A 25,697-nucleotide genomic window follows, 5' to 3' on the forward strand; every position below is an offset into this window, starting at 1 on the left:
TCAGAAACTCCAGATATCAGCTTTAAGTGAAGCTTTTTGAAAATGTATTTTGAGAATGAAACCATAGAAAAAAATTCAATTCCCATGACTTTTAAGAAGTGATTATTATGGCATTGTTTGAACTATGAGGGCAGATAAAAAAGAAACTGTGTAAAATGCAAATGCAAACTTCTATATGGAGACTCAAAGAGGCGTCTTGTTCATAGTAAACCCAATTGTGTCCTCTATCATCATTAAAAGTTATCATATATGACAACAAAATAAAACTCATTTCATTTCTATGTGATTTAGTACAACACTTTTATTGCTTCATTTAAATGACCTAAAAATATATTTTTTTTCAAGGCAAATTGGATTAACAGTCAAATAGAAAAAGACAATAGTGTGAGAGAACGTATTTTATCCCAACATTCAAAACCACCAGTACTTAGTTCAGCTGGGATGTCCTTGACAGTAAGAGTTCTGCAACCTCCTTTTAACATGTACATTTGTTTAGGATTATACAGATTAGATTGATCTCACCAGGCATGATTATTATTTTAGCTCAATATTTGCTCCAGTGAAATGTGGAGGAGAGAATTAATAAACATAGAGAGCTTTGAAGGGTGATGCACCCACATTATCTCCCTTTCATATTGATGTTAATCCTTCATCAGAGTGCATCGTCATCAGCAAGTGGAGGAGCAATGGATTGACTGTCTCGGTCACATTGATGTTGATGCTGAGGGTAATTTGGAAAGTTTTCTCTGTGGAATGATCTGTTGCACTAAGCTTTAAATCAAATCCTTGATCGTGTGATCTTTATCTCTGTGTGAGCGCAGTATATAATTAACAAACAGATCATTCAGAGATGATTCTATGGGTATTATCTGCACGCATATTATTTCTAATCTCTGTTCATAATTCATGAGTACTTAACCTCATTCACTGAATGTATTGTAGACAGACAATGCCAAAAGTGAATTATTGAAACTCAGACTCAAGCATTCACTGACAAGGCATAAAGTTAGAAATGTTAGTTCCAACTAAAAAGCAGATAATTGCCCATGATCATCGTTCTCATCTGTCCCTCCATTCTTTTCTTCTAAGCTTCCTTAATGCTGTTTCATGTTTTCATTTTCTTCCTCTCCCACCTAAACAATGAAGCTGTTTGTGTGTCTTTGTTGTTCTGCAGCCCTCTTGTCTGTGCAGTACATAGCTGATTGATTTCCATTCAACACCTCCTCTGGCACAAAGCAGCGGCTCATTGATTTCACATTTTCATTATCCAAGCACAGAGATGGAAGGGAAGAGAAACATGAGTTGGGAAAAGGTACAAAGCCAAAAGATGAATGAATAACCAAGCTGGGTAACCTAAAGCTGACAGACAGGAAGAATGTAGCCTTATTGTACCAGATACTTTTGGCAATTTATTTAAACTGCTTTATTTCCCTCCTGCTCGGCGTAATGTTGTGAAATGTTTTTATTATGTGTGAATTTAGTCAGTGACGTTTGAAACCTTTAAAAGAATACCTACTGCAGAAGTGAAATATGATAGGTGCAGCTGTATTGATTTCCACCTGCTTCCAACTGTCCCCCAGGTCGGATGTAGTGCAGCTCTCCTGGATTAAAAAGGGATTTGGTTTCTGGCTCAAAGACACTTGATGCTGGCAAAGTTACAGTTTTACTTTTTCCACATCAATTCACTGCTTAACACTTGTATTCCTCTTGCAAATAAACAACTTGCTATTCCCCATATTTGTGGTGGGGCAGGGGGGGGCATGGCCCCCCGAGTGATCAAAAGTTTTCTTAACATGATATACTGTATGTGAAATGCCAAAACACAGTGACTAGAACATAATAAAAATGGAGGGTTCCCCCAGTGCGTTATAGGCCTGGTGGGCCGCCAAGCTTTTCTTGCCCCCCGTCACGCTATGCTTCACTTATATCTACTCGCCCGCAGGGAGCACGTAAACATTCAGCAAAGTTGGAGTTACGTTGTTAAAGATTTTAAATGCCACAATCTATGTTATTGAACTTTTAATCCTTTTGTCTAAGCCTGTTGTCTAACTTAGTGATTTACAACTGCCAACAAGTGTATCTCCCATATTACAGCACATGTATAGAGCGTTGTATGATACTGTATATCATGTAGAACATCATCATAAATAATTAATTTGAGCAACTTTACTCTCTCATTCTTTAAGTTACAGTGGGTGCTGAACATTTCAAGCTGTATTTTGGATTTATTTTTGCAGGTTCATAACACAGCTTTCAAAACTTATGTTAAAGAAATGAGAAATTATATTAATAAAAACAGATTTGTTTTCATTCTTTATGAAACTCATTACATATTTATTTTATTTTTTTTCGCCTATGCTGTAGTATGTGCCTTTTATTCTCTATCGCAGTAGGCAGTCGGCTGAAATGTGTTACAAACCAGACGCTACAGAGATTGCGCTGTGCACTACGAGTGAGGAGGAGAGAAAGTGGACGTACTGGGGGACGAGTCTGAAAGGAAATGAAAGCAATTTAGTGAAGGAAGAATTGCTAAAGAAAAAATAATTTTTTTTTCTTTGACTTTCAAATAGGTACCTGTAGTGAATTTTTATTTTTACAAACTCTAAGAAAATATCATATACAATACTAGGATGTAACTCGATTTTTTAAAAAAAATTGTAGAGCAGCGAGAAGGAGAAAAAAGCAGATAAACTGCCAGACACGCTGACATTTTGTTCACCTCAGACGCAGGTCGCAGGGACATTTCATCTTTGTAGGAAGTGCTTCATAACCCTGCCAACAGCCCCTTTGGCTCATGTAATACACCAGGCTCTGTTGTGTTAAAAGCAAAGAGCTTTTGGACCAGCTTTTATCTCATCTTCATGTTCCAATTCTGCTTTTATATCCCCAAAACACTTGACACGCCTAACATAACAGTAGCGTTGCAATAAGTGATCCATTGGTTTTAAAACACAGTACAAGTAGCACAAGGAGCAGCACCTCAGCAACGTTGATGACTGTCAGTGGAAAAAGACAGAGTGAAAGCAAAACTATGAGGGTTGGATAGATATATGGCTTTGTGCAGAAGGGAGAAGCATAGGCTTGTAGAAGAAGGCAAAGGTAAAGAGGAAACGGAAGAGGCATTAATGAAACAAGAGAAAAGAGGCATTATAGGAAGTTATTAAGGAAGTGTTATAGTGCTATTAAAAAATGATGCTGAGGCGTGTAACAAAATAGTCAACTCACGATTCGCTATAGGGCTTATGATGCGAAGTACCTACAATGGGATCTAAAACATGAAAGAAAAAAAATTTCGAATGAAGACTAACGAATGTCTAACAAATCTTTGTTCATGAAAAAGAATTTGGCTGCAATAGCTAATCAATTCTGACGTGATCGTACGCTACAGTCAAATCTCACCTCAGGTCCAACCTCGTGTACGTGTGGATTTGTGCTGCAACACAGCCAAATATGACTGACTCTGAAAATAAAGTATGAAACGAGCCTCAGCTGTTGTTTAAACATAAGCAGACACTCTTTCAGATCTGAGGGGTGTTCCATAAAGCGGGTTGTGTTCAAACTCTGAGTATGTTCAGGCTCAAATGAGGGAAACTCTGAGTATCCCATTCCTAAACACGAGGTATGTTCTTCTCTGAGTATGTTACCATGGCAACATTGTCCGTGAACTAAACCTGGTCGCTGGCAGGTTTTATCAAAGAAACCCTGGGTTTCTACCTGACTCCGCCCACCTTAACACCGTTTCTGAACACTTTAATGAACATGAACTCTTCTCTGAAACACATTAGTAACATCACACACCACAGACGTGCTCATATCATTACTAATGTTGTGTTGCTTTATGTTTTTTTTTTTGTGTGTGCAAACGGTAGTTATTTCACTTCGATCCATTGATGATGGCTTTTTATCGCGCGCGTGCACGTCAGTAACCCAAGGTTTACATACTCAGGGTTGATTCACCCACTTCATACCAGCTGTAATGGAATCCGATACCCAGAGTTTCCCATCACGGGGTATGTTGACCCAGAGTTTACGGATAGACTCAGAGTTTGTTTACCCTCCTTTATGGAATACACCTCAGCTCTGTCCCGGTCATTGTTGTTGTGTCCTTGGGCAAGGCACTTTACCCACATTGCCCTGTATGTATGGGTATGAATGCGCATGATTGTTGGTTATGGTCAGAATTAGGATTAGAATTAGCAGCCACGCCCCGTCAGTATGCCCCAGGGCAGCTGTGGCTACGATGTAGTTTACCAATGAATAATGGTCTCTGTAAATTGCTTGAAAAGTGCTATATAAATCAAAGTTATTATTATTGTTGTTGTTGTTGTTGTTGTTGTTGTTGTTGTTGTTGTTGTTGTTGTTGTTGTTGTTTTTGTAGTTGTGGTTGTTGTTGTTGTTGTTGCTGTGGTTGTTTTTGTTGCTGTGGTTGTTTTTGTTGTTGTTGTTGTTGTTGTTGTTGTTGTTGTGGTTGTTGTGGTTGTTTTTGTTGTTGTGATTGTGGTTGTTGTGGTTGTTTTTGTTGTTGTTGTTGTTGTTGTTGTGGTTGTTGTGGTTGTTGTTGTTGTTGTTGTTGTTGTTGTTGTTGTTGTTGTTGTTGTTGTTTTTGCTGTTGTTGTTGTTGTTGTTGTTGTTGTTGTTGTTGTTGTGGTTGTGGTTGTGGTTGTGGTTGTTGTGGTTGTTTTTGTTGTTGTGGTTCTTTTTGTTGTTGTTGTTGTTGTTGTTGTTGTTGTTGTTGTGGTTGTGGTTGTGGTTGTTGTTGTTGTTGTTGTTTTTGCTGTTGTTGTTGTTGTTGTTGTTGTTGTTGCTGTTGTTGTTGTTGTTGTTGTTGTTGCTGTTGTTGTTGTTGTTGTTGCTGTTGCTGTTGCTGTTGCTGTTGTTGTTGTTGTTGTTGTTGTTGTTGCTGTTGTTGTTGTTATTATGTTTGATAAAACAAATGTATTTGTTTGAAGGTGTTTCATGTTCAACCACTGAACACTCAAAGAGTGAAAAGGACTCTCAAAGTGTTGTCAATGAGTGAAGTAAAGAATACGATACATCCTGCAGTTGAGAAATTCCTTAGTCTGAAACCCAGTTGGTTCCATGCACTTGACACTATGTATGGGTGCTTGTTAACTATTAGTTCTGTTATTAGAGGTATTATGTACTGTATGCTATAAAAGCCTCTGCAATGCTCTGTGTCTCCTGATACACAGAGCCCTATTAGCATGGTGCTGTTGGGCCATCTGCTGTGTAAGCGCCATTAGCTTCGAGGTCAGCATGAATGAGGCAGGAGGTAAACCACCATTAATCCTCCTAACTTTGTGTTGAAAAAACACTTTGTTTCTTACTCAAACACATCATTTAAGATAGTTAAAATTAGCTGAATGTCCTTACAACTAAATCCACCTCATGCTATGATGCTGGTGATATCACTGTTTGTTTCCCACATTTTCATGGTCTGTTATAGCGAAAATCTGTCTTTAGCCAGAAGCTTAGTCATCCATTTCTATATTTGTGTACAAGTGTGGATAACTGGTTAATGAATTAGCAAAGTGAAAGGTTTTATTGGCCTAAAGTACTCTAGAACACTGGTTTTCTGGTGACCCATTTTTTAAAAAATGACAAACCATCGTGACCCACTTCACATTAAACCTTGTCTATAAACAATGAGAGAAGCAAATTTGTGCATAAATGATTATTCCTGACTATTTTCATCATCATTTCTGCATCACCTTATCTTATCTTGCATCGTTTGTTTCATGGATGTGTTATTGAAATCATATACACATGTTAAATATTTTACAAATCACACCAAATGAAAACGTTTAGGCAGAGTTAACAGGCTATCGTTGTTTTTATTTTCTGTCATCAGTAAAATATTTTAATTACTTTTAAAACAGGCAAAAACAAGTGCATTTTAGGCAGTTAACATTTTTTCTTTTCTTCATCAGCAAAAATAAACAGTTATTAAAACTATATGAACATTCATTATCCATATTATTAAAAACATGTTGTCTATTTATCTATCTTCGGGGAAAAAATAACACATGCTAATGTTTGAAACATAGAAAAACATAAATGTGTGTGCTTACAAGTAGGCATTAAACAATGAACAAAGTCCTTGTAGAATACAGAATAAGTAACTTTATTTACAAAATGTGAAAATAGATTTACAAACCAACTCAATATATATTAACATTTACTTAAAGGATTCTGGATTTTATCTAACAAAGGGCCAAAGCCTGCCTCTATCTGCTCCAGAATCAACACCAGTCCAACCAGTGCTGTGGAGTTCATCATGAGCTGGAGGTTATGGACCATGGACGTGGTTCTGGTCCATGAACTGTGTCTCTGACTGCTCCATGGAAGAACATCTGTGTTAATGTCTTCCTCCTTTTTTCCTGCATAGATTTAAAATAATATTAGTTCTTCATAGTAGTTTTATTTATTCATAAACAAATATAATTTCAAGTACAAAGTGTAAAATGATATTTCTGGATGGACCAACAGATAATGAATGAATAAATCTTACTGGATTTGTTCTGAGATGAAGACGAGCTGAGCTACAGATGAAACAATGGCTCCAAATTCAGCAACTCTGAAATGATTCATAATTTGAAACTCCTTCTTGGGTGCACATTGAAGCATCTAACTGTGAGAAAACATCTTTACCTGCTCTGCTGAGCTCAGCACTTCCCTTACAAGTGCACACTTATCAATGCAACCCTCTGCTTTATGACTCCCTCAGAATTGGGTACAATGTAGGAAGAATTTTGGTCTGCATGGAATATCAAGGAAAGCACCTTTGTGCTCAAATCACGTTTCCACCCTCCATGACTGGTTCGGCTTTAGAGACTTGGTGCAGTAAAGGTTTACAGACTTTAAAATACCACTTTATAGATGGAATTTTTGTTTCATTCTCACAGCTAACTGACCTTTTAGTATACCTGGCACACACTTTTACCGCTATCTGCAGATACGCCACTTTATAGCTAGTAGATACACAAACTTTCCTAATTTACCAGAGGTAACTTCTAACCTCACCTATGGTCATGAACTTTGGGTCATGACCGAAAGAACAAGATCACGGGTACAAGCGGCCGAAATGAGTTTCCTCCGTAGGGTGGCTGGGCTCTCCCTTAGAGATAGGGTGAGAAGCTCAGTCATTCGGGAGGGGCTCAAAGTAGAGTCGCTGCTCCTCCGCATCGAGAAGAGCCAGATGAGGTGGCTCGGGCACCTAATTAGGATGCCCCCTGAACGTCTCCCTAGTGAGGCATTCAGGGCACGTCCCTCCGGAAGGAGACCCCGGGGAAGACCCAGGACACGCTGGAGAGACTATGTCTCTCGGCTGGCCTGGGAACGTCTCGGGGTCCCCCCGGAAGAGCTGGAGGAAGTGGCCGGGGAGAGGGAAGTCTGGGCCTCCCTACTGAGGATGCTGCCCCCGCGACCCGGAAACGGCTAAGCGGGAGAAGATGGATGGATGGATGGATGGGTAACTTCTATGGATAATATTTGGGACAGTGCTCGTAAGAAGGGAGTGATTAAAGAAATGTAGTCTTTACTATTAGAATCACAATCTCCTTCTCTCTCCATTATTAAAGCTCATTGGGTAAAAGATTTGGCGATGAATATACCAGATGATCTTTGGGACTCTATGTTTCCATTTATGAGCACAGGCTCTGGGTGTGTCCTGGTTCTCCTAAAGTCCACCACCATCTCCCTGGTCTTGGTGGTGTTGAGAATCAAGTGGTTGAGGTACACCATGTGGCGAAGTTTTGAATCAGTTCTCTGTTCTCTTCCTCCTGTCCACCTATATATTTATAAAAAGGCCTAACAGGGGACTTGAAACCTTGGCATAATGGATTATTTATTGTTGTGGCAGTTTTGGATGAAATGAGTCAAGTTTCAGGGTTGCTGGTCAGATGCGGACACAAGGTTTATTTGGTCAGTGGGTTTTGAAAGCAGACCAGTCTGGGATTCATAGGTTTCAGTGTGAGTGTCTCAGTGAATCTGTTTGTGCTCTCAGGGTTTTGTATGTGGCTAACAGTGGTAGTCATAACAATGACAGCGCTTCCGAGAAGAGACTTTTGTCAATGCTATCAGTGTACAATGGTATCTGGCCAGCTTGGGGCACCTCTGTTATTCAGATGACCTGATTTAGTGTGTGTTTATATGTAAGCTAATTCCATTGGTTCTGTTAAGTAAGCTGTACCTTTAAGAAAGACCACAAAATAGGTCACATGATTAGACTCGGGAAGTAATGCAGTCTGATGAATCCTGCTTCTTTCATTCCTCGTGTGTTTTTGGCAAAACAACTGTCACATCTTGTGCAGTTTGTGGCATTGTTGGTATGTAGTCTTCTTCTATGTTTAAAGTGCTCATAGCATCACATGTGTATGTTTTCTGATGTTGGACGATCTCTGATTATATCTTTAGTTCATGCTGTTCACTTGTGGTCGTCTGCCGCCATCTAGTGGGGTTTTTTGGTCATGTGTGCCGTGTTGTTACATAATGCCATTTCAGATACATAAGGCTCCTTTGTTAGTAATAATATTAATAAATATACCCCTTAATGGCCCACGTCACAAGTGAAGTGGCTGAAGGAAAAAACAGGAAACGCTGCTGGTTAAAGCATAGATATATGTAAACACTAGATAACGCAAGCGGGATTTGCCAGCGTAGCTCAGCGGCGGCCATCTTACCTCAGACAAATGACGTTCTGACACGCTCTATGGTAGCTAGTAGTTAAAGGTATTTAAACAAAAATACCCTTAACTCGATGAAACACTGACGGATTTACAAGCGGTTTGCCTTATTACAAACCTTATTGTATGTAAATATGACATAGGACGCTTGTACATGTTGAAACTGCTGCTGACCATTTGAAAATTGAGCAGGTTAGGGTGTCTGAGGTAAGATGGATGCCACGTTGCTACGTCGCTCCCCATTGTCTAACAGTCATCTAGTGTTTATATATATATCTATAGTGGTTTGCCTCCAGGCTAAGCCCCGCCCTACAAAATACGTCACAATGTTTACAATCAAAGGGTCTGACCGTATACAGTGGTGTGTGACAGAGTGAATTAGACTGTTAGAGTTATTTGATATTTCAAGCTTGATAATTAAACCTATCTCTGTTTAGTGATATAACATAATTAAGTTCAGTTAATTCATGCAGCTAAATTTACCAACGTCTTGTGACCCTCAGTTTCACCCTTTCACCTGTCAATAAACCTGGGCTCAGTCAGTCAACCTGGTGTTCAGAGTCTTTGTGTACAGTGAGCATAAGGCAACACAGGTCCCACTAGGTAGAGTACAACTTTTTAAACTTTTTATTAAATATGAAAATGGTAAACATTTAGGTTAAAGAGTACATTTTCAGTTATACTGTATGTACTAAATAATCTTTAGCTAACCCCCTTTTTGGGAGCCAATATTTACTTGGTAAAATTTTTAATCAATACTTAGCTTGTGATGTTCTTTTTGTTTCTTGCTCTGTGTTTGACTGTCAGTCATGGATTTCTGACTGTGTCTTTAAACCTTGGCCATGTACTACAAAGATGGATAAACATATCCCACCTAACCAAACATTTGCACTGCAATCCCAGAGCAGCTGTAATACAAAGTTGGTTTTCAACTGGTTCATTTAACTCAGGGGGTTTCAAATGTGGAACAGTGTGTGCTTACATAAAAGGAGTGTTTTCAGTGTCAGATTTATCACAAACATGGAGAAACCCTGCAGAGCAGGTTACTTTACAATGGGGCAACAGACAGTTATTCTAAAATAGATAAATAAATAAATTAAAATGAACAACACTGTTGCTGCAGCAAGAGCCAGGAAAGAATGCTGGCAGAAAATTGTTAATGTTTATACTCGTGAGATTATATTACAGTATATATATTATCATTTTACATATAATATAATCAATTATATATATATTGAATTTTCTATTTTTTGGCGATATAGAAAACTACAATATTGCATATGTCAATATACAGTATATATATTATAGCTTATTTTGTATCAAAATACTTGTTTTAGGAGTTGCTGCTTTTACTTCTCAGAACAACATGTAAAGCTCAGTTAGATGGATTAATGAGTGTGTCCTAACCCATACCTTCCCCATAACAAGCCACACTACAGAACTCACTCACACGTGCTGTCCCTTACAGGAGAAAAAACCAAAAGTGACACATATTGTGCAGCTGTTTGTTAATAACTGAGCCTGTTTAGCATTTTGCATCAGCAAATTTAACCCAGAATTGTCTTTCTGGTCAGACTTCATTTGAAATAAAATTATCAAGATTTATATCATTTATCACCATTTTGAGAAATTAAATTGAGATATGAGTTTTGGTCCATATCACCAGCCCTAGTAGGATTATTCACAGCATTTCAATGTTAATAAAGGTCGACCTACCAGATTCTAATCACCTCATTGTATTTAGTCAGTGGTTGATAAGTGGGGTTGGGTGAGCTACGGTTACATGATGTCTTTTTAAATTCTGAATTAGTTTTTCCAAATTAAATCCTTCTGAATTAAAGTGTTCTGCTTCATGTTTACATGGTAATAGTAATTGAGGTTTACATGGAAAACCGATTTATTCGGCTTTATTCATTTTGGCTTTAGGTCTAAGGGTTGGATCAATCTATAAAAAACACACAACAAACCTTTTATTGTCGGCTGTAACACAGAAGCCCACACATGAGAACTGTTTTCACTTTTATTTTGATTGTAGTTTTGAAGCAGCAGCTGGACAATAACACACTTTGGTCCACGGAGCGGAAGATACTGTAGATAGGAACTAATCACTGGTAAATAAAGCCCAGTAAAACTCTGAAAAACAATAACCAGGAATAAATAGTTGCTCCCTGGTAAAGATAGTAGCTCTAACAACTGTTCCAATGATAAACATGATGATATTACAGCCTGTGCAGTCAGTAGGGGGCCACATTTACTCCATCTACGGGTCTTAGTATCACAATGAAGCCTGTTTCGTTTGCTGATGTCCGTGTGTGTGTAATAAGTGCATGTGTCCGTGTGAAAGTCTGCATGTTTATCCCTCCGTCCATCCACTCTTTTCATTATATTGTAGGAGGATGACTTATTAATAATGGGTTATATAAATAAGAATATTAATTCTGATTATTAATATTAATATTACTTCAAATTTTGCGGGGTGCCACTCCTTTTAACAGGAGAAATGGCTACGTTTTTAGACTAAATTCATCAATGTGAAACCAGGGAACAGTTCATTCGAACAGCAACATCTACACCATAATCACAGCTTTAATGAATCAGAGGAATCAAAGATTACGTTTAACCTTTTATTCAAAATTCAACAATTAACACAGTCAAAATATCAATAATAATTAAATCATGATAAAATGCATTTCTAGGCTAATAAAAGTGAGGATTATATGTAATAAAGTGAAATCACTATTCTAGGAGAATGCTAGTCTACTAAATATTGAATAAAAATGCAGGATACATATTTGAATAATAAGATCATAAAATCAAAGAATAAAATCATAAAACAAAGGAGAAGACAGACAGGGGAGACGAACAAACATGAATGAGATGAACTGTGTGTGGAACATGTTGTGAGTGTGTGTAAGTGTGTAGTTATGGAAGTATGTATGTGATCTATTGTGGATGAAGTTTGCTGATGAAAGTTCATTCAGGTACCTTGAAGATGATGTCAGGGTTGGACCTGGAGGTGCTGTTTGAAGAAATGCAGTAGGACGTGCCACCGTTGACTTTTGTTGCGTTTCAACAGAGTGTAGCCCCTTCAGCCGATCCAAGCGGTTCTGGCCTTCACAGCTGGGTTAGAGAATGGCTCGTGGCTTACCCCAATGGGTCGCGGGCCGGGCTTGTTTTTCGGCTGTTACGCACGTCACTAGATGCTGGATTCGTCCGAACCAAGCAGCTGTTGATTCCAAAAATCTAACTGTTTCAACTAAAAATAAAATGAAATAAATGAAAAGGTGGGAAGGGAAACGCGTTGAGTATGAAACGCCAGCGTCCCAAAACTGAAATTTTGGCCGATTTTCTTCCTTTTAAAAGGTTATCTTTGAGACTCGCCTCCCAAGAGGGAAACTTCGTTTATTGGTTTAAAGTTGTCAGCATCTCAGCTGGCTGCCTGTGGGTGTGTGTGGGGTGTGTCTATATGTGAGACAAAGACAAACAGGAGGGATGATTCCTAGATTTACACATAAACCATAATAATGAGTTCAGCATATTCAAATAATCTTTTTGACATCATATCTTGAAATATCATGTATTACGAAACACGACTGGACAGAAAGTAAAACGTACAAACATTAACAATGGTACGAACTTGTAAATTCCCAGGTTGTGACCACAAAAATGTGCCGGGATCACCGTTCAGCTTCCATCGTTTTCCAGTGACAGCTTTGGCTGGTTGCCATCGGCTATTCTGCGGAAGCGAAAATATCCAGTACAAAGGATTTTCGTGTGTGCAGTGCTCACTTCAGCGAGGACGATTACATCCCCAACCGAGGAAACAGCAAAAAACGATGGGATTAGGCGCACCGTTGACGTTGACGGCAGCGTGGATTGATGGAAATGGAAGAGAAAATAGTGCCGATTAAAACTGGATGTATGAATTTTTTTTGTGGGCGGTTTTGTGATGTAAATTAATCAAGCTTTCAAACGCATATATTTTTTTCAATTAAAAACGCACAGTTTTGTGGCCCCGGAAACTAACCAGGACTACTTTCTTGAACAACTTCAAGCAGCCAGAACTCTGACCAGGGAGGTGACTACTGAGTGAGACAATGTGTATGCACTATAGTGCTGGTGAGGATTGCATATAACTTCATGTCTTAAATAGGCGAACTATCCCTTTAAACTAAATTTTGTGATGCTTTCTGGTATTTTAAGCACTTTTTAAATGATGAAACATTTAAAATAGCATTCTGTGGGTATAAAATTATTTGAAAAAAGTGGATTAGGACAGACATTATTTGCAATTTCAATTTCTGCAGAAATCATTCCAATAATGTTTTCGTTTGTAACTTTTCAAACATAATACAATTTCTTTGTTCTCCCTTCTTCACTGGGGACACATCTCAGAGAAGGCCTGGGCAGTGTCCTTGTGTGACAGCTCACCACAGGGGGTCAGGGGTCAGTGGGACAGTTCTGTGATCTTACAGCATCCCAAAGATATCTGTTTGTAAAGGAGGGAGAAGACGGATGTTCTTCCCCTGTGTGGAGTCGTAAAGAGGGTTCGTACTGAACACTTCAAAGTGTTGGGCCAGTCTTATCGGCTACGTTATTGGGTTCAAAGGCCGCATAGTGGGGTTAGCTATGCTGTAAACAGTTCATGATAAAGAAACAGGCTCCTTGGTTAATTCCTGTTAGAAAGAGGGTCTTAGACTTGATGTGGCTGGGTTCCCTACAATATCTATGTCTTTTAAGGGCCTAATTAAATAAATAGTCTTGGCTCTAGTCCGGGCCGCCATCTTGGATTATGTTGTCACCAGCACGTCATGTGCAGAACGACCAGAATTAACTTAAAGGGGACATATTATTCACATTTTTCACCTTTTAAAACAGTTCCCTGTGGTCTAGATGACTTATCTGTGCTGGTGTTTAGTCAAAACAAAACATGAATTAAGCAACAGAAGAGATTTATTACCCTGTAAAAACGAGTTCTGTGAGAGCGCTTTGTTTTGTGGGTGTGTCCCTGGATTTGCATAGACCTCCCACTTCCCCGCCCCTGTCTTCCATGGGGTGACACACACTAGAAGCTACTTTCACACTGCAAGCCTTAATACTCAATTCTGATTTTTTGCTCAGATCCGATTTTTTGTTTGTCCGCTCACATTACAATTTAAAATGTGACCTGTATCAAGACTCCAGTGTGAACGGTTTGCGGCTCCAATTTGACCTGCATGCGCATTGTCACGTTTGTCAATGAAAGGGCAGGTGGAGGAGGAAGATGAAAACGAAAAAGGGAGCCAAATAATGTTTTGGCTTTTTGTGGTGCCTGATTGCTTTTAATCACAGACCACTCATGATATGAACCTTCAAGCTTTGACCCAAACCTGACAGAGCAAAACTGAAACCGACAGGTCCGACCGACGTTAGGTATTCATATCCGCACCAGACCTGAAACCGACAGGTAAAAGCTTTTGTTCCTCACACAAATGAAATTTTTATTCTTGTTTTAGTGGTAAGCATTGCATTTATTAACAGACAGCTGCTAATGTCACAACATCAGATCAGCTCACGGAGAAGCATGCGCCCGTCAAACACAAGCGCAGTGCGCGCACGAAAGTGCACCTATTTACATAATCCATGTATCAGATATATAAGGATAATCCATGTTCTTGTGCAGAAAATGAATTTATTCAACAGCGGATGCTTAAAGACTGTACCTGTCCCTCTCTGCTCCCTGAGGCTGCTGCTGCACTCACAGCTGTTAATAATGACACCAACGTATCACATGCGCATTAAATCCTCCTTGACCATTCACACTGAGGTCGCATTGAAAAAGATCCGATCTGTATCTGATTCAAGACTACATATGAAAGTGGCCTGAATCTGATTTGAAAAAATCAAATATGGGTCGCATTTGAGTGAAGAAGTGATCAGCCAACATAGTTCACTGGAGCGATGAAGTGATGAAGTTACCAAAAAACACCACTATGATCAAGCGACTCATCACTGGCGACTGAAGCGACTACAGTCGCTACAGTTGTGTTCGGTGTGAAAAACAATGGCAGACTTTTACAAAAGTTTTCATCAGGTTGGGGGTGGAGTCCATGTGTGGAGTTAATAGCGGAGGGGAGGGTATTTTCTTTCCCGATTTCACTTGTGATTTCACAAATGTAGAAAATCTTAAACAGAGCAATTTTCAAAATTATTTTTAATTTTGTGTGCCGGTGGACACTCAAGTTACCTCATACGTGATCAAAAAAACTGCAAAAGTGTTTTTTCATATGTCCCCTTTACAGTAAAGTGGAATTATTTAATTCAGAATTAAAATAGGAATAAGCCAACCACCTAATTTGGATTTAAGTTTAATTCGGAATTAAACTAGCATTAGGAATTAAGTGTTTACATGGTCAGTTTAAAGAGGAATTGATATTAGTTCTGCTTTAAAGAGATATTATAGCTCCCATGTAAATGTGGCCATAGTGACACTCCATCTTCAGAAATGTTGGACAGGAAACCAGCTAATGATGCTGTACAGTGTATAGTAACAGAAATATCTTCAGTGATACACTTTATGTAATTGTTTCCTCATTTCCATTATATGTATTCTTTATATAATCCAAAGGCTACCATTCTCTGGTGGTAGAGGGAATTTGGTTGTGGCAAACAATGCCATAAGGTTGCATGAAATCATGACAATATTTTTTTTTTTTACTCTGCAGTCATAGATTTTTATACTTTACTGTAATAGATTGTATTTTCATTTTATTAATTTCGTATACTTTACAGCAATATATTTTATTTTGGTTTACATGTATGTTGTGTAATATTTGCAGTATTTTAGTTTTCAGCCACAAAAAATAATCAATGGAATCAATAAAATCAATAAAATTTGCATCAAAGTATTTCTGAATCTGGACCCAAATTTTTGCAAAAAGGCAAATTTGACAACAAATGGCACTGGCATGATAGCTATAGGCTCCAATGACACGCAATGGTTGGTTCACTAATTCACACTGAGTGTCGCATTTTGTATTCTTTTTGTCCACTGTGTTATGGTTGATTGGAAGCGCTGATACACAAGTTGTAGTTTGAAGGCAACATTCACTTTTGTGTGTTTTGAAAATGTGGAGTTTGAGTTGAGTGCTGCGTCAAAGCAATCAAGGAAAACTGTCAATGTGGGCATTATTTTTTTTTTTTTTATTATTGCATCGTTTTGTCTTTCTTCTTGACTGCGTTTTTATCCTTTTCTTCAGTTGATGCCAACAGTTCTTCAGAAAACAAAGAAACTCTCCTTATAGTAAAATAATATAAACAATAAACTTAAAGCCTATAGTGTTTATATCATATTTGTGTCTTGCCACTGATCTTAATGTGTGTTGAAGTTATCAAAGTGATATAAGTTTGACACCAAAATGACATTTTGACAAATCAAGAAGAAGCCACGCCTAAATGTGCAGCGATTGGCTCCATTTTTGGTACGGATGTTTACAATGTCATTGTGAACAAAGCAAAAAGAGATCTGGCAAAATATGGTGAAAATACATTTTGTGAACCACCCTAATGATCTGGCAAAAATGTTTTAACTTGTTAAATAATTCTTACAAACAAAGGCCATGGACTAATCTCTTCCTGTAGGCGTGTCTACACATGTATATGATTTTGTAGGAGCCAGTAGCATTTGTTCATGTTCAAACACACACAGCTTAATGGCATCAACACCCTCTTTTGGCCTAAATAGAGTTTATTGTATGACAAGCTTACTGTAACCACAAACTTTACAGCTTTTCTCCTCAATGTAAAATTTTAGGTCAAAAACATGTGGTCAGAAGTTGAACAGCACGTCTCTGTATATTAATGTTTGTATTTTCTTCCTGCTGCAGAATGATCCCTCCATCCAGCAAGAACTTCTTGGTCAATAATCTGGCTGCAGGGACCCAATACGACCTCTGTGTGCTGGCCATTTATGATGACGTCATCACCTCCCTGACAGCAACACGAGTTGTCGGCTGTGTGCAGTTCTCCACTGAATCAGAATACATGAGGTGCCATTTCATGCAGTCCCAGTTTCTGGGCGGGACTATGATCATCATTATCGGAGGGATAATAGTGGCATCAGTGCTTGTTTTCATCATCATCCTGATGATACGTTACAAGGTGGGTCTTTTCATCTCATCACAACTAACCCGGAAGCATTTTAAATAGTGGCCTTAGAAAGCTGTGGTTACAGTATTTTAACACTTCCAGACTGCCACAACAAGCTCTTTTAGTGATTTTCTTATTTAATCAGAACACAGAATATGTTATTTAATTAAGTACACAGAAAGGCAAAAATTTGAGGAATGCAGAAGAGCAGTGGTTTTCAAACTTGGCTCAAGTACCCCCTTTTTCTTTTTCTTGAATCAAAGTACCCCCTTTAGTCCATCTACAACATTTTGCTTAGAAAACTATTTAAAGCAACTAAAGAACATAATGATGGAATAAATGAGTGATAACACACATTTAAAATAATGTAATTTTGTAAATAAGAGGAAAGAAACAGTATTTAGTGCCTCATGAACAGATTTATTTCTATAAAATAAATACTAAAATTATTGTTTTCCTCAGTGTGTGTGTTTTTGGTGTCGTTTGGTTGTTTCTTATTACGTTTCATATGTTTCTCTGTTATTTTTGTGTATTTTGTCGTGATCTTGTGCATTTCCCTCTCATTTAGTGCGTCTTTGTTGTCGTGTTATGTGTTGCTGGTAATAGTAAGTATTTTTATCTCTTAGTGTGTGTGTGTGTGTGTGTTTTGGTGTCATTTTGTGTATTTTGTTATTGTTTGTTTTTTTATTATTACATACTAAAATAAGAGATAAATACTAAATATTAGTATTTTTCTCTTATTCTGTTTGTCTTTGTTGTTGTTTTGTGAGTTGCTGGTAATATTCAGTAATTATCATTTTAAACTAAAAATAAACATAAAACCCCATATTTTTAATGTTAATGTTAATTTTCCTCTTTCTCTCTCTCTTAAGTACCCCCTGTAGTTTCATTGCGTACCCCCATTTGAGAAACAGTGCGGAAGAGCATATCTTCAAGTGCACTTTATCTCGGAGGAGCTTAGCTAATCCAACCATTAATTCATTAAATGTGTTTAAATATGTCATATTTGAATGGTAAATATAGGACAACTAGAATGTTTCTGTTTTGTTTTTTCAGGTATGCAACCCTGGTGAGGGTTCAAAAGGCATTTCCCTGTCAATGACCAACGTTCACTCACAGACCAATGGACAGCAGGGTTGCACTGTGACTCCTAGTGCCTCCAAACATGGTTCAATTGGATTAGACGACCTCTCAGCAGGCACAAAGAAACGAAGCTGTACAGTAGTTGGTGGATTGGGCGTCAGCAGGGGAAAAGATTCAAGGACGCAGTCTGACTCCTCCCTGCCTGACTGCTCCACTACGACGTCACTTCTAAGCCAAACGTGGGCAGCCAAAAGCCCAACAGCTGAAGTTACAGTAGAAGGTATAGCTCCGTCCAGCCTAGTTTTTCCCACGACTGGTTCCCTTCATAAACCAAGGAGGAAGCCTGCTCTGAGTAAGCCCAGCTCCTCCTGCTCCAATGCTCAGGCCATGCCCGAGAACTTCCTTCTGCCCCTTTCCTCGACCACATCCTCGGCTCTCCTCCCTTCTTCAGCACCCACACCACTGGAGAACCTCAACACCAACAACTCCACATCTTTAAACCAAACCCCTCCTCCTCCACTTTCCAACTTCAGACCGTCTCCTTTCTCCAGTCCCTGTGCAACGCTGAGCCCAATCCCGTTGATTACATTCAGAGAGACACCCGTGCTGCGCCGAGCTCCTCGCCCAGGCTCTGCATTATCCGTGTCCTCCTTGGCTAAATACCAGACTCTTCCTATTGAGAATGGAGTGAGGGGCAGAGCAAGGAGGAGGTACTCATTAAGTGAAGCAGGTTTAAAAACTCAGCCAACCCATTCAGAAAGTGGACCCAAACTTCGGTGTATAAAGCGGAACAAACGGAGCCAATCAATGAATGGGATATTGCTTCCCAAAGACGGGGATGGCGATTCAGACAAAGTGCGGTGTGATTATGAGTGGATTTTTGAGAGCACAGTTTAAACTGAAACCAGGCAGCAGCAAGTATATAGGATTTTGTTTGTTTTGGTTTTTTAATTGGGCGTGTCTGCAGTGTAAGTCCTAATTCGGCTTTGTTACAAGTGGAAGTCAAATATGTGTGTCACTGGTTAAGAGGTTGGATTAAAAACTGATGAAAGGATGAATGGAGTTTTTTTTGAGTGTTTGAGTAAATGTGTGTTCCATGACTCTTCTCCACATCTGATTTTGCAGTATTGTCTTTTGCTCACTTTGGTTGTTTGTTTGCTGTCATTCAACAACAATAACTCCTCGTGTCGTAGCATCCTCCAATTGTCTCATTGGTTCCACCTAATAGAAAAAAACAACATTTAAGAGAATGGGCTCATTATTTCCCAACTCACACACACTCCATTTGTTCCACAACAAGGTAAATAATGTGAAAGTACAGATTAAAGAGCATTGAAAAAACACTATTTTTCATGCGGCCAGGAAGTGTGCATCCATTCAACAGTAAGAGAACCGCAGTCAGTGCCTTCTTTTGCACTAATAGATAACACAATTAAGGACTCCACCACAGCTCCAAGAACAATGGACAAAGAGACAGGCACCGGAAAGGAGAGATTTCACACAAAGCCTTTCTGATCTACAGCCAAGTATGGACTGTTTCTTCACGTATTGATATAAGGTGCAACAACAAAATGAGACTTTAACAGACCTCTTATAGAATTGATATTTTTTAAAAGAAGAAAAAAACAGAACAAAAGCAGGTGAAAACCTCATTAGCTTTCCACTGACATCGTTATGGAGCGGTCTACGCTCCCTGAAAACTTCTGTACAGAAAAATGTACCGCGTTGTTATGTTGTGTATAATAAAATGGGATAAAAATCAATGCTGCAAGTGGGATGAGCATCTTTAATAATACATTGCACCAGGTTTCAAAATGACTTTAAAATGAGAACATATTTATGTATATTTTCAAGAGGAAGGAAGCAAAGCCACTGCTTTACATTCTTAGGTTCATAAGTCCAACTATGCAGAATTTGCATATTTTCCTTAAGCATCCAAAAGTGTCTGTTTCACCCCCATGTTCAACTGGAACAGCAACAGAGTTAATACGTTTGTTTCCATTCTAGTTAATGGCTGTGTTCGAAATGGAACACTTACGTACTATACACGTACTATTACAAACTCAATGAGTATATACTGTCTACTACATACTTTATGTATGATTTGGATGATGACCTTTCCCACTGAAGTGAACTTCCAAGTTTCCTACAACAACAAAAAAAACTGGAAACACACTCAGGCTAAATATCTCTGTTGAGTCTCCACCTTTGAAAGTTCTTTGAAAGCATTTTGGAGATTTGTCTGCCATTTACTACTTACCGGAACTACCAACTTGAAAAAAAAGAGCCCTATTTACAAAAGCATTAAAAACTAACAGAATACAAGAAGAGATGCTTTTGTTTTGTTGATGTTTGATTTTTAGCTTGAAGGTCCCAGGACAATTTTACATTCCCTAAATGTCTGCTCTCAATAGCTCATGGGGCACTTGAGTGTGACTAGTGTGCCCACCGTGCAAACTTAAAGAATTCAGATTCAGAATACTTTATTTATTCCCGATGGGCAATTCAATTTCAGTTACATCCCTTCCAAGAAACATGAAAACACAATCACATAAACCATTGGGAGGACAGGAGTGGGAGAACTGTTGATCGCAACAAGGGCAGCTGGGGGGCGCGCATGCAGCCTCTTGTGGGCTCTTCACCCGCCCTCCTGTAGCTTGCAGGGAGGGAGGGTGGACGGAGGGCCAACGAAGGTGTTGAAATATAATCCCTTCGCTTCATTCTGATACAGTCAGATGACCTTGAGTAGATCGGGTTCAGAAAACAAAGTTCCAGGTGGCAGTGGGGGAGAGTAAGAGGAAGAGGAGGGGACGGAGCGTCTTTTTGCACAAACATCCTGGTGGATAGATGAGACTGCCTTGGACGGCTGGCAGTGGGGGAGCCAATGATTCAGGATAACACAATTTCGATAACCTTGAGTCCAGGTCTCCAGCAGTAATCCAATTAGGTGGCCTTTTAACTTGTAAGCCGAGCATTCAACTTCTCCAAGTTGGATTAAATTCCGCGTAAACGTTCCAAAGCAGCCTCTCGCTTAATTTTGAGTTCATTCATCACAAGTCTGTGTGTTGAGAGCCCTGCTCCATCCATCAGAAATGATTGGCAGCCTTCTTCAAATAGCAGCCAATGTAAGACTTTGCGATAGGCCAGAAAGCTGCCAGCTCCAATCAGCAACATGCCTGCTACCATAATTCCAATCATGTAGATGTCTTCAGACGGGCTCACCTCTGCCCATTGTTTTTGTCGAAAGAATTTGGTCGATTGCATTGACAGACCAACTGATCAATTCCATAATTTTGTTTTTTGGATAAAGATGTAGAGAGATGATCCTATTAGATTCACAAGACAAGACAAAACTGTTACCTTTGGTTGAATAAACACTAAGTTTATTCTCTTTAATGTTCTTTATTCAGCTCCACACCGAAGAATACCGGGAACCCAGTTACCTCTCAAAACACCACACATCACGTACATTTCACTGCGCATGCGTGCACTCAAAACAGAAACTTTTAAAGATACAGCAGGGGAACAGCAATCTCCCTATCTTTTATAAAAAAATATCACATGTTTCTTAAGAGCAAATACATGTTGGTTTTAAACTTTTTAGCAACAGAAACAATAAAATCAATTGAAACTGAAATTAACAATCAACCTTTTCACCCTGTCTCTTTCTCTCTCCTTTTTTTTAATTCTTATTATTAGTAAAGGGATAACACTTAGATAAAAACCCATTGTCCTTCACTCAATGCTTTCAAGAGCACCAAACGTGATCCACCCTTTTTCATAAGACAGTCAGCGAGTTGAGCTTTTGTCGGTGACCAAAGCACTTTCTGGATCTTTCTGCTGTGAATGAGTACTTTGATGCTACTTATATCTAACAAGTATACCTTTTCTCTGTGACCTGTTCTGTCGATCGAAGAGCATCGTAGAGGGAATGATTGTCAGTCACACAAACCAACGCTGGAGCATTTAGACCAGCAGTGCCAGTAGTGAGCTCAGAGTAGAGGGTGGCGAGAGACACAGAATTGTCTATTCCATCCGACATGGCAAGAGTCTCTCCAGCAAGAGGGCTTTGCACCACTTGTCTTGTCTTTTCCCATGAGGGTGATCAACACACCCCCTTGCGTACCTCCATCAGGAAGATTTCCCAATGAAGCATCACTGAAAACAGACAGGTTTAAAGCATCACTTCAGTTTAGGGATCACATAATGTAATAAATGTCCCTCAACAACTCCATACCCTGTAAAAAAGGCAGAGTTTATATCCATAGAATGGACTCTGTGTGATTTTGACAAATGACACTTAGCAGTAGCCTTAGGGATTCAGAAGCTCATGTTGGTGAATCCTTTTGTAGATTTTTTTAGATTAAGTTCTTCAAAACCCCTGGCTACAAGTCTGGCTTTGTGTTCAATCCCGTTGTCACTTTCTTTCAGACTACAGACCCACCTAGTGGAGTTATACTGCATCAAATGATATGTATTTTGTTATGAGTACATCAGCCTTCCTGACAGCATTTCAGTGTTACGATTTTGTACACATAACATGTCAACTGCCTCTTTTAGTCCAGTACTGCCATCAAGCTCAAGATGCTGCACATTATACCAGTTTTTATAGCCTCTTGTGGCTTTACTTGCTCTACTGAGTACTTTAGCTTTACATGGTAAACTTTCATCTCTTTTCATAAAAGTTACAATCTGTCCCGTTTTTAGCTTCACAGCAGGGACAAGATTATCACAGACACTGTCAACCATTTGAGTTACATCAGTTTACATCACTCATGTTTCCATTTCCATCACTGTCCGGTTCATGGTCACTGTTGGTGTTCTGTTCATTATCGGAGCAACATGATGCTCTGTTTGAAGCATCTGTGTCACTATCAGCTGATCTGTCCTCTTTATGTTTCCCACACCCTGTTTCAGTGTGAACACTATCTTGTGCAGTTTGCCTTAAGAATAGAAACTAGTACAACCAAAAAAAAAACGTTTTGCAGCACCAAAAGTAACTACGCACTCTAACACGCACACGCATCAGCCGTGTGTAGGAGTGTGTGTATGTGTGTGTTATAGCTGCTAGCATCTTAACACATGAATAATATAAGAAGAAACACTCACCCTTGTGCAGAACAAACGATAATCATAGTTGTGTATCCATCCGCTCACAAAAAAGTTCAATTTCTCTGTCTAAAGAAGCAGATATTTGTGATATGGTCGGCTAATGGCCGTCAGCACAGCCGCAGCCCCGGAGAAAGTGAAGTCCGTGACCCGCGATTTAAAGAAAGTTTGGGATCACAGGAACAATTTTCAATAACCGTGAAACATTAAATAACCATGAAATAATAACTTAAATGACTTTTAGCAGTACAAAAACATTTTTAATATTGACCTTTTTTAAAACCAAACAAACTGCGACACAGTGACGTCATCTTAAAATGAACGTTTTGCAACACCAAATTATTCCAAAATAACAGATGCACACACTCGTGGTATTTAGAAGCTGTTGACAAAGTATCAGGTCGAACTCATACCACGTCGGGGAGATATTCGCACCACAAACACACACACACGCACACGCAGACCTTTGCTGCTTTATAGATAGAGCTGCTAAGCTAAAAAGGTACGATGAAATCAATGAGCTATACGGATCAAGGGCGGAGTTGGTGGGGACTGTTTACAACAGTGGTTATTAAATTTATTCGATCAGTGCATTCATCAAACCTTTCTTAATTGAAAAACTAAACATAATTTCTTCAAAAAAAAATTGGTATATTTTCGGACACACACGAAAGCTTGCGCCGACTTTTTTATTTGTTCATAATGCTTTTAATTGTTATAAATTGTTTAAATTATAAATTAACATTATTGTAGTAAATTATCCCACATTTACTGTGTGTATCCTGATGCCTGCTGAACCCCTGAGAGTGACTCAACAAACCCCTGGGGTTTGAACAAACCCAGGTTAAGAACCACTGGTCTATTAAGTGCCAAATCAAAAGAACATTTCAATAATAAAATCAATAACGTCACTGTACTATATTTTGTTGTTGTGGAAATCATGTTAAATGTTTAACAGGACATGCTGATGCTGATCTTATCAGAACAGCTCTTCTTGGAATAAATATTTTGTGGCAGAAACTGCTCCTTACACAGTTACACCTTATCTTGTGCACATGTCAAGCATTTTACATATATTCATAGCTTTCAATAATGTAGGATTTTAGCAATTGTTTTTATTATTATTGAATTGGTGATTATTGACATCTAATGTAGCAGTACTATTTTCACCCTGAACAAATCCAGCTATAGATGTAGCCTCAGAAACATGATAAGAATTATGCATGTATATGCAATACCAATGTGACCTCTGAGCTCAGCCCAGTATCTATTAAACACTTCATGTCAATGCAGAAAATTGATTTGCTTTGCAATTAGGTTATTGGGGAAAAGAGGTCGATGTGAAGCATCCCTGACATGCAATCGCAAATAGATGTTCTCACTCAAAAGAGGAAACACCTGCTTTTTAATGAAGGTAATTGAATTGAGACAGGTGATGGGAGCCATTACTGAGTTGTGCAATTATATATGAGTGTTTATTGAGTTTTTTTTCCAGTAATGGGGGGCTCTTCCTTTTAAAATAAAGCCAATGAAAGTGACAGAATGAGGGCATTTTATCAACAAGAGAGATTTTCACTCCAAATCAAAATTAGCCTCATATCAGGTATCACTCTGGGACTTAAATTTCAATAGCGGTGACAACGGTGGACATCAAGAGAATACTTAAACAGAAATGGGAATAAAGTTATGTCCTACTATTCTGCTGCTAACTCTCCATCCATCTATCCATTCTCTGACCAGCTTGTTATTTTTTTCAGGTAGTCTTATGTTGCCTATCTCAAGCTGTCTTTGTGTGTTAGGCGGGGGTACACCTTGGACACACAAAACCATATGAATATGAATATTAATTTATTTCTGGATTATTACTTACCTACTGTACCTAACCATGTGTGTCTTGTTGGACACAAACATTAAAATAACAGTTTCAAAATGTGCACTTTATTTTTCAATATACACATATGCAACACGTACACAAAGTATAAAAGTGTAAGAAGGGGAAGAAACACTTTATTAAAGGGAGAATATAAAAAGAGAGGGCAGTGTTACACCTGGGTGAGGGGGTGGGGGTGGGGGGTGTAGGGGGAAGGGAGCAGGGAGGAGCGATTCAAGGTAGAAAATGGAAGGGTGGGGAAGTGTTGATTATTGTAAAGTGAGAGTGAGATGTGAAGTTGTAGGCGTGAGGCTTAGGTATAATGGTGGTGGCTGTGGGCAGAGGAAAGGAGTGAGTAATAATACCTAAAACAGGTATTTGGGATCAACGTGTCTAAGATGAAGCCCATTACGCGTTTTATCCCACAGTCCAAGGCATGCCGGTGCATCGTAGACCGATGTATGTGCAAGAACCGCCACTGCAAACCCAAGCGTTGCCCCGGACCCGAAGATGCAGCCAGGCTAGCAGAAAGAGTGGGGGCCAGGGAGCCCAGGCAACCCCCCCATGGCCGAGCAGCCCTCCAGTCGCCCCTAAGGCACCAAGCCGAGAGTCAGCCACTGCACCCCACATACACACCTGAGAATGCACCAAAGAGCCCTGCCACCGACCCCAACCCCCAACCCCCAACTCCAAGGCCCCCCACCAACATCCACCCCCGCACCCAATCCCCCGAGGGGAGGGCCCAGAGAGCCCCCCGCCCCGCCCGAGACCCCAGCAGAGGGGCCAAGGCTCACGCCCAGCAGACGGCCAGAGCCGCGCCGAAC

At 39.3% G+C, this 25,697-nt stretch overlaps 1 protein-coding gene across 1 annotated transcript in view; it reads left to right on the forward strand.

The window, feature by feature from the left end:
- LOC114456503 (leucine-rich repeat and fibronectin type-III domain-containing protein 5-like) overlaps positions 1-19,515 on the forward strand; it is a 194,928-nt gene extending 175,413 nt beyond the window's left edge. The window contains exons 9-10 of the mRNA XM_028438307.1: positions 16,550-16,823; positions 17,868-19,515. Of these exons, the coding sequence (XP_028294108.1) occupies positions 16,550-16,823; positions 17,868-18,791 (1,198 nt within the window). The 3' untranslated portion in view covers positions 18,792-19,515. The remainder of the gene's footprint in view (positions 1-16,549; positions 16,824-17,867) is intronic.
- The last annotated feature ends 6,182 nt before the right edge of the window (positions 19,516-25,697 follow it).

This window comes from Gouania willdenowi, chromosome 22 (genome assembly GCF_900634775.1).
Source record: "Gouania willdenowi chromosome 22, fGouWil2.1, whole genome shotgun sequence".
NCBI lineage: Eukaryota > Metazoa > Chordata > Actinopteri > Blenniiformes > Gobiesocidae > Gouania > Gouania willdenowi.